The sequence below is a fragment of the Aquarana catesbeiana genome, linkage group LG02 (genome assembly GCF_042186555.1).
Source record: "Aquarana catesbeiana isolate 2022-GZ linkage group LG02, ASM4218655v1, whole genome shotgun sequence".
Lineage (NCBI taxonomy): Eukaryota > Metazoa > Chordata > Amphibia > Anura > Ranidae > Aquarana > Aquarana catesbeiana.
Window position 1 is genome coordinate 800,933,847 of NC_133325.1, and position 16,970 is coordinate 800,950,816.

At 44.6% G+C, this 16,970-nt stretch overlaps 1 protein-coding gene across 3 annotated transcripts in view; it reads right to left on the minus strand.

Annotated features, from left to right (window-relative positions):
• Positions 1–1,335: 1,335 nt before the first annotated feature.
• Positions 1,336–16,970, minus strand: part of LOC141130152 (butyrophilin-like protein 3) — a 28,175-nt gene continuing 12,540 nt past the window's right edge. For all 3 annotated transcript variants that reach the window (XM_073618101.1, XM_073618100.1, XM_073618099.1), the window contains 5 exons: positions 15,560–15,609; positions 10,181–10,226; positions 8,525–8,845; positions 4,357–4,635; positions 1,336–1,573 (listed from right to left, as the gene is read on the minus strand). In XM_073618101.1, coding sequence (XP_073474202.1) covers positions 1,458–1,573; positions 4,357–4,635; positions 8,525–8,845; positions 10,181–10,226; positions 15,560–15,577 — 780 coding nt within the window. In that variant the 5' untranslated portion in view covers positions 15,578–15,609 and the 3' untranslated portion in view covers positions 1,336–1,457. The remainder of the gene's footprint in view (positions 1,574–4,356; positions 4,636–8,524; positions 8,846–10,180; positions 10,227–15,559; positions 15,610–16,970) is intronic.

A 16,970-nucleotide genomic window follows, 5' to 3' on the forward strand; every position in this document is an offset into this window, starting at 1 on the left:
CAAGGACCTGCATGTGTGGTGTATATGTGAGCAGGCTCAGACTTCAACATTCAGCATCCTTTAACCACACATATTTTTTTTTTTTTAACCCTAATCTACCTGAAGTGCCCCTCTCCATTTTTACAAATATTTTTTGGCACACTAGGCCTCTGTACTAGAGGAATACATCGTAAAAGCAGCACAGCGATCCCAGACAAAACAATATAGGTAAACTCAGCTTCCCAGCTCCCCCCTCTCATAACAAAGAGAAATAAGTAGGATTTTTCCTTGCTGGAAGTTCCAGAAAAGAGCTTCTAAAAAGGTAATCTGCAATTTTTAGCTTTTTTTTCAGTTGTGCAATATGCATGGGTACCAAATACGAAGGAGGTGTTATCCCAATCTGGCGGCAAAAGTGGAAATACAATGTAATTCTGCAGACAATGTGAAGTATTGTAATGTCGGATGTAGAGAAAACGGAGAGCCAAAACGGCTCTAAATCGGACTTTCCGGGCAAAATGGACAAGAATATTAATAAAATTATATTTTATTCAAAAAACCATTACATGCAAGTCAAGTAGAAAAAAGTTTAAAAAGTTTAACATACAATTCACACATATTGATCTTAGATCTATGGCGCGAACAGAGGGTTGACACCAAATAGACAGCAGTGAGCCCCTGTGCGTCAACGCGTTTCGCCGTTATGCTTCTTCAGGACGCACTCGGGGGGTTGTTGAAAGGAACAGGTCTCACTATCTTGTCAGCACAAAGCTATCCCCATAAGGAAAACTCCCAAATGAACACCAGAATATCACCCGTATAGAAAGGAAATAAAGGCTCTGCCATTGTTGACATCCATGTATTATGTAAAATAAAGATATGAGCATAAATATCTCTCTGCAGATTGTTATTTTCTGGGTATAACCCGTGAAAACCAATATCATTGGGAGAAGGGGGGGGGGGGGGGTGGTAGAAAAAAAACCTTTCCGACTGTGTTTTGTCCGCAATATCAAAGACTTGGATGTTCACCCATGTGGACAAACATATGTCTCTTTAAGAGTGGGACCACTCCTATCCTCCAGCTAATGAGGTTAAATACAGCCATGTAGACTCCAGAAATCTATTAAGGCAGGCATCAATAGTATAAGGTTCATTATACCCCCCCCGGGGGAAACGTCAACCACTAGTGTGTCCTGAAGAAGCATAACAGCAAAACGCGTTGACGCTGTCTATTTGGTGTCAACCCTCTGTGCACGCCATATATCTAAGATCAATATGTGTGAATTGTATGTGTTTTAAACTTTTTTTCTACTTGACTTGTATGTAATGATTTTTTGAACAAAATATCATTTTACTATATTCTTGTCCATTTTGCCTGTAAAGTCCGATTTAGAGCCGTTTGGCTCTCCATTTTCTCTAAATTCAACCCCATACGGATGTGGCCTTAGGAGTGTTGTTCCAATTTTTGTAATGTCGGAGGATTACACAATGCAGATCATGATGCTGATGCAGGTGAGGAGCACCGGGGTAATTTTCCAGACTGTGATCCAGGTTGCGGAGCTTGAAGAAGTTTCTAAAAAGATTGGCGTATTTCCATCTGCAACACAAAGAAACAACCATGAGAGCCGAACTCACTGGAAAAAGAAACATAGATTCATAGACCACCTCCAACTCCTATCCCAGGACACCAAACAAGCGCCATTGTGTACCACCACAAGGGTTTTTTTTCCTAGGTCTTTATTTTAATACATATTTTGTACATCACCAAGTGCAGAGGGTACACATGGAAAGGACCCTACTCGGGTCGTAATGATGCAGCTTAACCACTTGCTGACCCTCCTATAGCAGTTTTACTGTTACAGGGCGGCAGCTGTGCGCCGGATCGCGTATGTACGTGATCCCACACTTCCACCTGCAGGGGGCGCACGTGTTCAGCAGAATCCGATCTGCGGGTGCCAGGCACTTGACTGACCCCAGGGCGGGGAGGGGTTAACAGGAAGGGGTCTGTCCCCAGTTCTCGTGCCATGGGGCCTTCAAAGCTGCAGAACCATGCCCGTGTGGTCTCCAGCAAAGATCTAAAAGCTGAAGAGTACACAAGGTCATGCCAATAGACCAATTTCTGGAGGAATTTCTCCCTGGTATCCTTCTCTTTCACAATCAGGTCTTCCAAATAATTGATTTTCCCAATTTTCACCAATCAGGCAGTGATTGAGGGTGGTCGGTGCTGTTTCCAAAAGATAGGAATACAACTTTCCGCTGAACTCACCAAGATCGGTACAATAGATTTTCTATACAGTAGGTCTTGCTGGGAATCTTGTGATGGTGTAACGGAAAAAAGATCGGATCCGGATCCTTGCTTTGTGCACTGGTCCAAATTATTAGGTGGAGGGGGGATTATGGTGTGGGGTGTTTTTCAGGGGTTGGGTTTGGCCCCTTAGTTCCAGTGAAGGGAACTCTTAAGGCGTCAGCATACCAAGACATTTTGGACAATTTTATGCTCCCAACTTTGTGGGAACAGTTTGGGGATGGTCCCTTCCTGTTCCAACATGACCTCCTATCAGTGCACAAAACAAGGTCCATAAAGACATGGATTAGCCGATAGAACACCTTTGGGATGAATTAAAGCGGAGACTGGGAGCCAGACCTTCTCGTCCAACATCAGTACCTGACCTCACAAATGCTCTTCTGGAAGAATGATCAAACATTCCCATAGACACACTCCTAAACCTTGTGGACGGCCTTCCCAGAAGAGTTGAAGCTGTTATAGCTGCAAAGGGTGGCCAACTCAATATTGAACCCTACGGACTAAGACTGGGATGCCATTAAAGTTCATGTGAAGGCAGGCGTCCCAATACTTTTGAGAATATAGTGTATTTTCAACCTTCACGTGTAGGCCAAGTTGTCCAGCAAAAGTAACATTTACAGAGGTCGAGACACACCATATCACACTCCTGGGGTGTTTACAATGGTGAGCCTTTATGCAAATGGCTTGCAGGACCTTTCTATAATAAAGACCGGTTACTGCTCTCCTTGTGCAGGGTGACTGGTCTTCTCTCCGCCCTCTCCCGTAGTTTTTTGTAGTGGGTGGAGCCTGTTGAGCCCCTCCCACAGCTCTGCTCTCTCTCCTTGTTCAGGGTGGCTGGTCTTGTCTCCACCCCTCCTGTAGTGGGTGGGGCCTGTTGGGCCCCTCCCACAGCTCTGTGCTCTCTCCTTGTTCATGGTGACTAGTCTAGTCTTCGCCCCTCCTGTAGTGGGAGGGGCCTGTTGGGCCCCTCCCACAGCTCTGCGCTCTCTCCTTGTTCAGGGTGACTGGTCTTGTCTCCGCCCCCCCCGTAGTTTTCTGTAGTAGGTGGAGCCTGTTGAGCCCCTCCCACAGCTCTGCTCTCTCTCCTTGTTCAGGGTGACTGGTCTTGTCTCCGCCCCTCCTGTAGTGGGTGGGGCCTGTTGGGCCCCTCCCACAGCTCTGCTCTCTATGCTTGTTCAGGGTGACTGGTCTTGTCTCCGCCCCTCCTGTAGTGGGTGGGGCCTGTTGGGCCCCTCCCACAGCTCTACGATCTCCCCTTGTTCAGGGTGACTGGTCTTGTCTCCTCCCCCTCCTGTAGTTTTCTGTAGTGGGTGGAGCCTGTTGGGCCTCTCCCACAGCTCTGCTCTCTCTCCTTATGCAGGGTGACTGGTCTTGTCTCCGCCCCCTCTTCTAGTTTTCTGTAGTGGGTGGAGCCTGTTGGGGCCTTCCCAACTTGGCTTTGGCAATGTACACCACAGTGATGATGTCAGTGCTAATTTTACAAGGTAATATCTGGGTTTGTGAGGACATTTGGTGCACACAAAGTGGATGGATATCCTTTGTGGCTATTGAGGAATATATTTATATGCAAGTTTTCTATGTAAGTTCCAAAAACAAAGGTACATTGATGAGACAGCACCTGGCTGCTCTAGGCCATGTGAGGTATTGCACCTCACTGTCCTCTCCTGTCTTTAGGTGTAAGCCTGGATTGTACTCGCTCAGTCCCTCTTGAAGGCTTCCCAAGATCCAGAAAAGATGCTGTCCTGGCCCCTCTTCTGAACAGTCTGTGCTGGCTTTTCTTGAGGGCCACAGCTAAGCCTAGCTGTGGCTAAGACTGGATGATGCCCTTAGGCTTCTTCCTTCTGCTCGGGGGGGGGGGGGGGGATCCCCAGGGATTGGTGAAAACTCCATAAATATTCAGGCTGTAGCCTCTGCTCCCCCACCAACTAAGTTCTAGAACTATCCAGAGAGTCCCAGAAGATGTGGAAGGTAACTGCACAGCCTCCTAAACAAAAAATAACCCATGCTAATGCTGAGGAGTCAAACAAAATGTACCTGCACTAGCACCATTGAGGGTCCTACGCTTGGATTCCTACCTGAGACCACAGCACGGACGGTTCTACTCAGTCTCCCTTCCTGGATCTGACAGAAGTAGGCTACGTTTGGTGTCATTTCAATTGTCAGTACAGATTCCACCATTTGCCTCCCGTCTCCGAGATCTGTCACGTTTCTGGTGGCGTTGTGGGACAAGTCTACCTTCTGGAGATCATGCCAGCTGACCTTCAGGTTACGGAACACCCCGGAGCTCAGGCAGCGCAGATACTGATCCCCGTTTATGTAGGTGAAGATAACAGCCGGGTCCGTTACATTTAAACCTGAAAGAAAAATTGCGGATGAAATTGGAAACATTCCAGAAGTGAAACCGATCCTAAAAGAGATAGATTGTATTTATATTTAATGACTGGAATTGATCAGAAGAGTCAGGGAAAGTCACTGCTACTTCTCCTGACAAGGTCCATCAGCTTCATCCTTACCAACATCATGGTCCCAGATCTCAGGACACTTAACCCCCTCCCCCTATGGTCCGCATTTTGTCTGCCTACTTTCTGGGTGAATGTGTCCAAATCACACTCATTTTATGGGTTGGTCCCTCCCAGACCCCACCTTCAAATATTTTAGGATTGCCCACCACATTGGGTCTCCAACTCCAACCCCGCCTTTAAATAAAGAGCCATTGAGGTACTCGGGGCTGTGAATGTGTGGCCCCTCAATGAATGTCTTATTAAGTTACCATCAACTACAGTAAGGTTGACGCTGGTGATCCCAGGACATGGTCCAGGACAAAGCATCAACCGGATGGAGAGGGCCAAGAGGTGGGACTGTCCCGGCACATCTGGGACCATTCTCATGTATGGAAATTAGGAGGAAAACATAAGATATTGGCAGTTATTTAAATTACTAGAAATTTCGTTACGAAACAAAATTTTCATTATTTGGAGGTTCGGATGTATCTGAACTTCCGAATCACAATAGTAACAAATTTCAACAAATCCGAAAGAAATGATTACAAAACAAAACATCCGAACTCAAAAAGGGAATTTGAATATGAAAATTAATTCGAATTTGAAATGGAAACATTTTGCAATAAATACAGCAAAGTATAAAAGTCAAACAAGATGATGATTCCTACTTGGGCTGCTTTATAGAATACAGTAGAAAATAAAGGAGAAGAGAAAAAAAAGAATACAGCCATCTTCTTAAATTTGAATAGAAAAGAAGAGAAAAGAAAGAATATAGCCATCTTCCGAAATTCACCTTTTTCGAATAGAATAGAATAGAATAAACTAGAAAGAATATAGCCGTCTTCCGAAATTTGAATTTTGAATAGAATAGAATAAAATAGAAAGAATAAATCTGTCTCCTGAAGTGTGAATTTCAAATAGAATAGAGTAAAATAGAAAGAATATAGCTATCTTCCTAAAATCAAATAGAAAAGAATAAAATAGAAAGAATAAAACTTCTCCTGGAATGTGAATTTCAAATAGCATAGAGTAAAATAGAAAGAATATAGTTGCCTTCTGAAAATCTAATTTCAAATAGAATAGAAAAAAATAGAAAGAACATAGCCGTCTTCCGAAATTTGAGTAGCATAGAATAAAATAGAAAGAATATAGCTGTCTCCTGAAATGAGAATTTCAAATAGAATAAAATAGAAAGAATATAGCCGTCTTCCAAAATTAAAATTTTGAATAGAATAGAATAAAATATAATATAGCTGTCTTCCTAATTATCAAATAGAATAGAATAAAATAGAAAGAATAAAACTGTCACCTGAAATGTGAATTTCAAATAGAATAGTGTAAAATAGAACATAGCCGTCTTCTGAAATTTGAATAGAATGAAATAGAAAGAATATAGCTGTCTTCCTAAAATCGAATAGAATAGAATAAAATAGCAAGAATAAAGCAGTCTCCTGAAATGTGAATTTCAAATAGAATAGAATAAAATAGAAAGAACATAGCCGTTTTCCAAAATTTGAATAGAATAGAATAAAACAGAAAGAATATAGCTGTCTTCCAGGGATGGACTGGCCATCGGGACTACCGGGAGTTTCCCGGTGGACCGATGGCTCAGTCGGCCGGTTTCAGTAGCCTCCTATTGCCTGTCGGCGATCTACCCGTCAATCGCTGACAGCTGGCGCCTGACGGGTAGATCGAGATTTAGTCCAGTATGCAGAGTAGCGCAGGAAGCGCCTGTCTGTAGTAAGTTCTCTCTCATGTCACACAGCGCTGCTCGCTCCCCGGCGGCCCCTCCTCTCTTCTCGTGTATCCCAGATGATGTCACAAGCCAATGGGGATAGATTAGAAGAGAGGAGGGGCCGCCGGGGAGCGAGCAGCGCTGTGTGACATGAGAGAGAACTTACTACAGACAGACGCTTCCTGCATGCTGGCCAGGCTAGTAAACAATCCCATATTGTGCCCCATAATGTGCCATGTGCCCTGATGATGTGTCCTGATGTGCCCTGATGTGCCCCATGCCCTGATGTGCTATGTGCCCTGATGTGCCCCATGCCCTGATGTGCTATGTGCCCTGATGTGCTATATGCCCTGATGTGCCCCATGCCCTGATGTGCTATGTGCCCTGATGTGCTATGTGCCCTGATGTGCCCCAATGTGTCCTGATGTGCTATGTGCCCTGATGTGCCCCGTGCGCTGATCTGCTATGTGCCCTGATGTGCCCCGTGCCCTGATGTGCTATGTGCCCTGATGTGCCCCGTGCCCTGATGTGCTATGTGCCCTGATGTGCCCCGTGCCCTGATGTGCTATGTGCCCTGATGTGCCCTGTGCCCTGATGTGCTATGTGCCCTGATGTGCCCCGTGCGCTGATCTGCTATGTGCCCTGATGTGCCCCATGCCCTGATGTGCCCCGTTCCCTGATGTGCTATGTGCCCTGTTGTGCCCCAATGTGCCCTGATGTGCTATGTGCCCTGTTGTGCCCCAATGGCCCTGATGTGCTATGTGCCCCGTGCCCTGATGTGCTATGTGCCCTGATGTGCCCCGTTCCCTGATGTGCTATGTGCCCTGATGTGCCCCGTGTCCTGATGTGCCCCGTTTCCTGATGTGCTATGTGCCCTGATGTGCCCCGTTCCCTGATGTGCTATGTGCCCTGATGTGCCCCGTGTCCTGATGTGCCCCGTTCCCTGATGTGCTATGTGCCCCAATGTGCCCTAATGTGCTATGTGCCCTAATGTGCCCCGTGCCCTGATGTGCTATGTGCCCTGATGTGCTATGTGCCCTGATGTGCCCCGTGCCCTGATGTGCCCCGTGCCCTGATGTGCCCTGATGTGCCCTGATGTGCCCTGATGTGCCCCGTGCCCTGATGTGCTATGTGCCCTGATGTGCCCCATCCCCTGATGTGCTATGTGCCCTGATGTGCCCCGATGTGCCCTGATGTGCTATGTCCTGATGTGCTATACCCTGATGTGCTGTGCCCTGTACACTGATGTACTGTGCCCTGACGTGCCCTGATGTGCTGTACCATGATGTGCTGTGCACTGTACCCTGATGTGTTGTACCCTAATGTGCCCTGTACGCTGATGTGCTGTGCTCTGTACCCTGATGTCATGTACCCTGATGTCCTGTACCCTGATGTGCCCTGTGCCCTGATGTGCCTTGTGCCCTGATGTGCTGTGCCCTGATGTGCCTTGTGCCCTGATGCGCTGTGCCCTGATGTGCCTTGTGCCCTGATGCGCTGTGCCCTGTACCCTGATGTGCTGTACCCTGATGTGCTGGGCTCTGTACCGTGCCCTGATGTGTTGTGCCCAGGGCCGGTCTGGATGAAGTCCAGGGCCACATTTTTGTCCCAGTCCAGCCCTGCTGTCTTCCTAACATTGAATAGAAAATAATTAATAAAACTGTCTTCTGAAATGTGAATTTCGAATAGAATAGAATAACATAGAAAGAATATAGCCATCTTCCGCAATCCAAATTTTGAATAGAATACAATAGAAAGCATCTGCCCATCTTCCAACATTGGAATGTAGAATTGTATAGAATAGAAAAAATTAGAAAGAATTTAAACTGTCTTTCAAAATTCTAATTTAGAATAGAATAGAATAAAATAGATAGCCGTCTTCCGAAATTCAAAATTTGAATCAATTGGAAAATAACGAATAAGACGAAACAAAATGATTAACTTAAGGAAGAAATCAGAAATGAAAGAGAAGAAATGAGTCTCTGAACCCCATGCATTGTGTGTCCTCACCACTGATGTCCAGGGTCACCGTCAGATCTCCGTCATCCTTCTCATGGGCGGCCTTGCAGACATAAGTCCCCTCATCCTGGAAGGTCACCTCCCTCAGCGTCAGGTTCAGGTTCCCCAGCGAGAAGTTCCTGGAGAGTTCGGCGCGCCCTTTGAACTGCGGATCCTGGTCACCGAGGAGGTCTTTGCCACCCATGAACTTGTACACCAGCAATTTCCTTCCATCGGATCCCATTTTTTCCCAAACCACGGTCAGGCCCTCCGGTCCTTGTACAAAGGGGAACGAGCAGGGCAGCTGGACAGAGCCGTACAGGTAGGTGGACACTGGGAGGGGGACAGAAATACATTGTGAGAAGATTTGAGGTTTAGATATACCTGGACCTGTCTGTATGAAGAAGTTCCCGATGTATCCCCATAATAAAAACCCAAATTCACTTTTTCAGGAAAGCTCCATCTTTTTTTACAGGTCTCCCGAGTATCTCTCCAGCCAGCGACTTTGCCTAGGCTGTGATGATGTCATCAGTCTGTTGCAGGCAGGAGGAAAACCTTTCCTCAGTCTCCCGACTGCACATTGTAACAAGTCAATAATTTGAGAGGCTGCAGCAGGGGCTGATTTGTGTCAGACGTTTGTAAACACAGCCAAGAACGGCATCGGCCCCGGGATTTACATGATTGTGTCATCTTTGAGCTGGTATGTTAGAAAAACAGATACTAAATAAATAACAAGTACATTTTTTTAAAGATAAATAAAATTGGTTGAGTAGTAATATAAAAACAGTAATAATTAGGGATGCACTGATACAAATTTTCTTACGAGTACCGATACTTTTTTTTTTAGTACTCGCCGATACCAAATACCTACCGCAACTGTTTTGTTTACACTTCAGCTGTCAGCGATGGTACAAAGCATTGAAAAGTTATTTACAAATGAAATCATTATTCTTTTTTTTTATTTAATTTTGCGCTCTTTTCAATGTGAAACGTGTAAATATGTGTTAAAGGTGTAAAAATAATAACAAGCAAAGCAAACAAACCAAAAAAGTTTTAATTATTAATAGTTTATAAAAATCATAAGTGAAAAAAAAAATCAGTAGGAAAATAATAATTAAATTGAAAAATTTGTTAGGAAAATAATAATTAAATGGAGAAGGAGAATAAGGAGTTCATTAGGGCTGATTAGAGTAAATTAAGGGTTAATAAGGGGTTAAACAGTGGAACATTTAATATATAATATATATATATATATATATATATATATATATATATATATATATATATATATTTTTTTTTTTTTTTTTTTTTTTTACATGACAGGTTACTTTAAACTGACTTCATTTGCAGATCTGTAGATGAATAAACAGAAAGATACAAAAAGAAACAATGTTTCTTTTTATCTTTCTGTTTCAGGGGCTGAGCAATGTTGTTGATAAAAAGTATTGGTTTCAGGTATTGGTTGGAGCATTTGAACGAGTACCAATACTCCTGCGAATGCTTAGTACCAGCACCAATACCGATATCGGTGCAACCCTAGTAATAATTATCATTGACCCATAATACGCCTTTCCTTTAAAGTGGAATGAGGTGACATTGAGGCATCTATTCATGGAGAGGGTCCAGAGAGACACACAGAATTAGTTTATTTATATGGGGGATCATTACCTGGGGCCCCCACAGACTGGATGATGGTACATCCCACCCACAGCAACTGAAACAAGAAGAAGAAGAGAGATTTATTCACCTGTACAGGTAACACCCAGTCCTTAAATTAGTAAGGATATAAAAAGAATTAGAATAAACACCCAACCTACACCGCTGTCATTACAAAATACTAGACATGTCCAATTCGTTTTGTTCCGAATTCGTTTTTTAGCGAATTTTGACAAATTCATTAAATCCGAAATTTCCGAATTTTCGAATTTCCGAAAATTCGAAATTTCGAAAATTTGCAGATTCGAAATTTCGAAAATTCGGAAATTCGAAATTACGAAAATTCGGAAATTTGAAAATTCGGAAATTTGAAATTTGAGAAATTTCAGAAATTCGGAAATTCGAAATTTTGGAAATTTGAAATTTTGGAAATTCGGAAATTTGAAATTTAGAATTCGGAAATTTGAAATTTGAAATTCGGACAATTGAAAATTCACAAATTCGAAATTCGGAAATTTGCAAATTCGTAAATTCGTAAATTCGAAATTTCGAAAATTCAGAAATTCGAAAATCTAAATTCTTGGATTTCCGAATTTCCAAATTTTCAAATTTCCGAATTTCCAAAAAAAAGCAAAAAAACGAATGAAACGAACACGAACACATTTTTGTCGGTGCACATGTTTACAAACTACCAATATACACTGTTTTTACCTTTAGTATCCTAACAGCCCAAGGTTCTAACTGGCCTCAAAAAAAGAGGCGGGCTCAGGGCGCAGTGAGCCCACCCAGTTGTGTGACAATAGTGAAATAATATTCGCTATCGACTTCCTGCTTCTCCTCCCAGCCAATCAGGAAGTGGGTCTTAAGACCTGATTGGCCGGAAGGAGAAGCAGGGGGAAGCCCACGACCTGGGTGGGGTGAGTGCGGAGCTAGTGGAAGACGGGCGAGCGACAAGGGAGGGGCTTTGTTTGCTGATCAACTGAGTGACAAGGGGGGGTTTGATCGACCGAATGGGAGGGGTGGGTGTTGGGTGGTTGGGTGGTTTTTGTTGCCGTCCCCCCAAAAAAATGGAGCACCAGCCAGTTAAGAAAACCATTTTAGCACACCCGATTTTCCAGTTTTTCTTGAAATGTATGCAGTTTACAACAAATGAACAATTGGACATAAAAAAGAAGTCATGGAATTGTTTTCTTTAACAAAATGCAATCTATACTTTTGACAAAGAAGCCACTTTTAGCAGATAAAACAGCCGAAAACACACTTGTGGCGTTCTTTCTACCATGGAATTTAAACAATGCGGCAAACAGCAAACAACGCACCCACTATTTAAATGTAGTCTTGCTGAGATGTAATCAGCCCAGCTGGTTTATAGTCTGTTTGTTCATTTGCTTTTTCCCCTAAACACAGTGGAGCTGGCGTTTCTCCCTTCTGCTAGTAGGTGCAGGGCCGCTGTTAAGGCAGTACACCCGGCCCTCTTGTACTGGGCCCGGCCCCATCAGCTAAACGGGGGGGGGGGGGCGGCAGCTTTACAGTTTATTTGTGCAAAATAGAAAAATAAGGCTTTCTAAATTACACCCCCCCCCTCGCTACTACTTGGTTAGGGGGGTGTATATTCCCACTTTCCCAGGCCCTTCTGTTGACCTGATGGTGAGAACAGAGGAGGGACTTTTTATTCATTTTCGAGGACATGTACATACTGTTGTGCGGCCGCCCTGCCTCCATATGTTGCTGCTCTTCTGGCTGCACAATTAGTTCCGGCCAGCAGCCGCTGTCCACTGGCGGAGTGATCTTGTGATACTCTGATCAGCTCCAGTCCCCAGATGCTGAGAGAATGATAGGAGAAGAGGCGGGCGGCAGCAGGCGGGTGGCAGCAGGCAGCATTCAGGCGGTGGCTGACAGGGAGCAGTGGGAGCCGTACTGCTGGGCTAGACAGGGGTGGGTGAATATCTGATTCTGGATAGAATCCTCTAACTGTCCTATTATGATAGCACACAGGCAGCGGTCAGCAGGTGGATGATGATGATGATGATCATAACCTGCACTTTGTTTCAAGGTGGGGTTGAGGGTGGGGTCAAAGAGGGCCCTGTCAGGCAAGCTGTGCATAATTTCTAACCGCGTGTCAGGGCTGGGCTCAGCCCTTCCTTCTCTGAGCTGTCGGCTAATTGCCAGCTCCTATCTCTCCACAGTTACTCACCTGTTGATGATATCCTGCTCGTCAGTCCTGCCTACTTAACCTGTCCAGCCCAGTGGATCTCTGCCTTTGCCTTGGTCAACATCACAGAAACTATCTCCTGTGATCCTGTTCAAGACTTGCTTTGCTGACAACCCTTCTGGCTCCAGATCCTGCTTGCTGTTCCACTACATTGATCCCTGACTTCTGGCTTGGCTGACTATCTGTTCCAGTTACTGAACTTTGTTTTGACTACGTTTTGACTATGTTTGTTATTTTTACTTTTATGATTAAACAAGTGTGATTTAACTGTACTTCTGTCTCGGCCTGATTTCATGGTTTCTGACATAGCGGCCGTGAGTAGGTGCCACTGGTACCTCTGGTATTAGAGTGAGATGCCACAATGATAATGAAAGTATAAGTTTAATAAGATTACAGTTAAAAACCAAACAAGGCCATTTGTTCAAAGGTATTCAATATTTCATGATGAAAGTGGTCATATGGCTGGTGTTCAATTGAAACAGGAAATTCATATTCGTATATTAGCCCGACATGTTTCGCCTAATAGCTTAATCGGGGGATATACAAATCACAAAGTGCATTTAAAAGTGCCCCCTGGGGCGCGCACCCGGGAACATCCGTGACCGCCGGGTCTGGAGGACCCCGCATCACGGATCACGGTAAATAGCCGCTGATCGCGGCTGTTTACCACGTGATCGTTCCGTCAAATGATGGAGCGATTACTTGTAAACAAACCGGCGTCACGTCATGACGTTGGTTCCTCCCTCCCCTCTCTGTACCGATGGGTACAGTGAGGGGGGAGAGATTGCAGCAGCGCTGTGGGCTGGATGTTTAGTGCCCAGAGCGCTGCTCAGTGTCAATGATCTGCAATACTCTGCAACACTGTGCAATACTCTGCCAATACTCTGCAAAACTCTGCCAATTCTCGCCAATACTCTGCCAATACTCGCCAATACTGTGCCAATACTCTGCAAAACTGTGCCAATACTCGCCAATACTCTGCCAATACTCTGCAATAAATTTTAACAGAAACAAAGAATTTTCAGTCTTTTTTGATTTCTAGTGCAAAAAATAAAAAACCCAGCGGTCATTAAATGCCACCAAAAGAAAGCTCTATTTGTGTGAAAAAAAGGACAAAAATGTCATATAGGTACAGTGTTGCATGACTGAGTAATTGTAATTTAAAGTGTGAGAGCACCGAAAGCTGAAAATTGGTCTGGTTAGGAAGGGGGCTTAAATGCCCAGTGGTCAAGTGGTTAAAGTGCAAGGGAACCTTTTGGTTGGTTGGTCCCTTCTTGGTGGTGCTTCGCTCCGGGAGATTTGAAGTGTTAAAGGCACTTTGTGATTCCTATATCCCCTGATGATGCTATTAGGCGAAACATGTCGGGCTAATATACGAATACGAATTTCCTGTTTCAATTGAACACCCGCCATATGACCACTTTCATAATCAAATATTGAATACCATTGAACAAATGGCCCTGTTTGGTTTTTAACTGTAATCTTATTAAACGTAAACTTCTTCATATATTGGTTTCCATTATTATCTGTAAGCATCGTGATAATCCCTTCCTCTTTCCTCAATAAAAATGATGAATATTTATATTTCCTCCTGCCAACCAGTAGGAGGTTTATTGCAAACTGGTGCATGCTGGGTGAGGGGTATAAATATCTGGACTGGTCCTGCTGAACTCTCTTCCCTCAGCTGTGGCCTGGGAAGGTGCTGCTGACTGATCTGATAAGGCCACAGCTTTAATGGGGCCTAGCATGTGCTCTGTGCTGGGAGTTAGGCCACAAGTGGTCCTTGAAGCTGTCCTACCTGGTTGAGGAGGAAGTTGTGCCTAGATCAGGGGCGTAACTACAGGGTCGCAATTGCAACCTGACCCCATGCTCCAGGGGGCCCATGCGGCTCCCCTATACACCTGGATAGGAGGGACGGTGGGAGCAGTGTATAGAGCGATAAATGCTCTCCATTTTCCTCAAGTAGCCGCTGAAAGCCGGCTTCTCCTCCTCTCCCTTCCACCAGCATTCAGCGACTCCAGGAGGAAAATGCAGGGGATAAGTTCCTTTACATGCTGCCCCTAATATCCAGGTCTTGCTGCCCCCCCGAGACAGATAAATAATAAAAAAATATAGCAAAAACACAAAACTATTGACGCCTGTGGTGGATCTATCAGGGTCAGATAAGTCGCATTTGCGACCGGGTGCTGGCATTCCGCCACCATAGGGGGGGACCCAAGACAGATAAATAAAAAAACTACTGACACCAGTGGTGGAACTACCAGGGTCAGACAGACCGCATTTGCGACTGGGCGCTGGCGTTCTGCCACTATGGGGGGGCCCCAAGACAGCAGGAAGGAGGCACGCTGCAGAACATGTAAAAGGGTCATGCTGCGGGACCATAATAAAGGGCCCCACAATGGGAGTAAAGGGCCCCCGGATCAGTGAGAAGCACCCCGGCTGGGGGTCAGGGGAGCCCTTCATGGTTTCTTCCACCAGGGCTCTGAAGGTTCTTGTCACGCCTGAGACCTAGGAGGAGGACCCTGCTGGAGGAAGGAGAAAGAATGAAGGTTGGTTTTCTCATAGTGACATGGTGGCTCTCTTGGGACGATGCATGAAGTTCTAGGAGGATACAGAGAGGTATTGGAACAAGTACTGGAAAGTCTGCTAACCAGCTGGAGGTCTTTCTACAGTGTTGCTGGTGGCGGCTTAAAGGCTCTTTACACTGTACAAGCTGGATGTGGATCTGGAAGTCTGGAAGTGTTGCCTGGGGTATCTGCAGCCCTTATCCCTCTCTCCTTGTGTGTTGAGTAATAAAATCTCTCAAAAGACATTTAAAGTGACCCAATGTTTCTCAGTCCCTCATTTTAGCCATGGACTCAGGGGTGAAATGTCAGCCCACCCTGTCTCTAGGGGGTACTCTACCTGCCTGAAGGGGTTAGGGGGTGCTAAACCAGCTAATCAGGCCTATATCTAGTCCTAATATTACTTCTGGGCCCAAACCTGTATTTACCAAATCCAGTTATTTCCAAAATTATACTATGTTGCAAGTTTAAAATTCTGATTAAAGATTTGAAAACCCAATCCTTCTTATTCCGCTACTTCACCGATATGTAACCTGCACTCAGAACACCTAAACCATGGAGCAGATGTTGGTTTAGTACAACTATTGAGGAAATAAAATTGGTTGTTGGTCTTACCATCACCAGGAAACCCATCTTGGTAGGGGTCGGGGATGCCGATTCTGGATCTGGATAAAGACACAAATAATACAATGACATTACAACTGGTTATAAATTAAATTTTTGTCTCTAAAAGGTCAATGTGTCCAGAGATCTCCAACCTGAACCATCCTAGAATAAACCATTAGAAATGTGTTTGATGAGTACTTCCTATTGAACCTCTTCTTAAAAGGAGTTAGGTACATGGACACCTTGCTGTAAATCCATAATGAATGGGTTCCATGATCTCCTGTCTGCGCGGCTGAAACGCGTCAACTATTTAGTTCCTGGTATTTTACCCCAACATCGCTTTAAATAAAGAACCCTTCTGAGTTGCTGGCTCTTTTGACTGTTGTACCTTTACATAAGAGGCCAATGGAGAATGACCTCCCTACTATGGTGGTCAGTGATGGAAGAGCCCTTACCCCGGTGTCATTGGAGAAGGTCTCCCTTACATTGGTGGTCAGTGGAGAAGGTCCCTCTTAGGTTGTTGGTCAGTGGCAGAAGAACCCCCTTTACATTGGTGGTCAGTAGAGAATACTCCCCTATATGTTGGTGCTTAGTGGTAGAAGAGCCAACTTACACTGGTGAAAAGTGGAGAAGGCCTTCCTTACAAATTTGGTCAGTGGAGAACGGCCTTCTTACATTAGTGGTCAGCGGGGAATACTCCCCTATATGTTGGTGCTCAATGGTAGAAAAGCCACCTTACGCTGGTGGAAAGTGGGAGAGGCCTCCTTTACATTGTTGTTCAGTGAAGAAAGGCCTTCTTACATCGGTGGTCAGTGGAGAATACTCCCCTATATGTTGGTGCTCAGTGGTAGAAGAGCTACCTTACACAGGTGGAAAGTGGAGAAGGCCCCCCTTTGTCAGAGGAGAAAGGTCTTCTTACATTGGTGGTCATAGTGTAGAATGCTCCTTACAATGGTACTCATTGGAAAGAATGCTCCTTGGCTCCCAGGTAGCCTAAAAATATCATTAGTGTTAGTGGTAAACTATCTGAGGGGCAGAAACTGCCTATAGTTTAAGGAACCTCTGGAGACTTCTGAAGGAACCCTTGGATTCCATGCAACTCTAGCTGAGAATTGTTATCTTATGGTACTTATTGTTTTCTTCGAGAGACTTGAGAAGGGATACCTTCACATTATAAGCAGCTATAGAGGTGAGAGAGGACTTGTAAAGCTTCTTTACTGCTTGTTAAAAACACATGAGTAATTGAAAGTTATTACTCTGGGCACAGGAGCACTTTAGATATTTCTAAAAAAATAAATAAAACGGAATCACAGATTTCTGAAGCCCCCAACATTCTGCTGATTTTAATTTGATATACGTATTTCCAAAAAAAAAAATATTTTAATTAAGGGTTCTATTTCATAAAATAATCCTTCAGCTC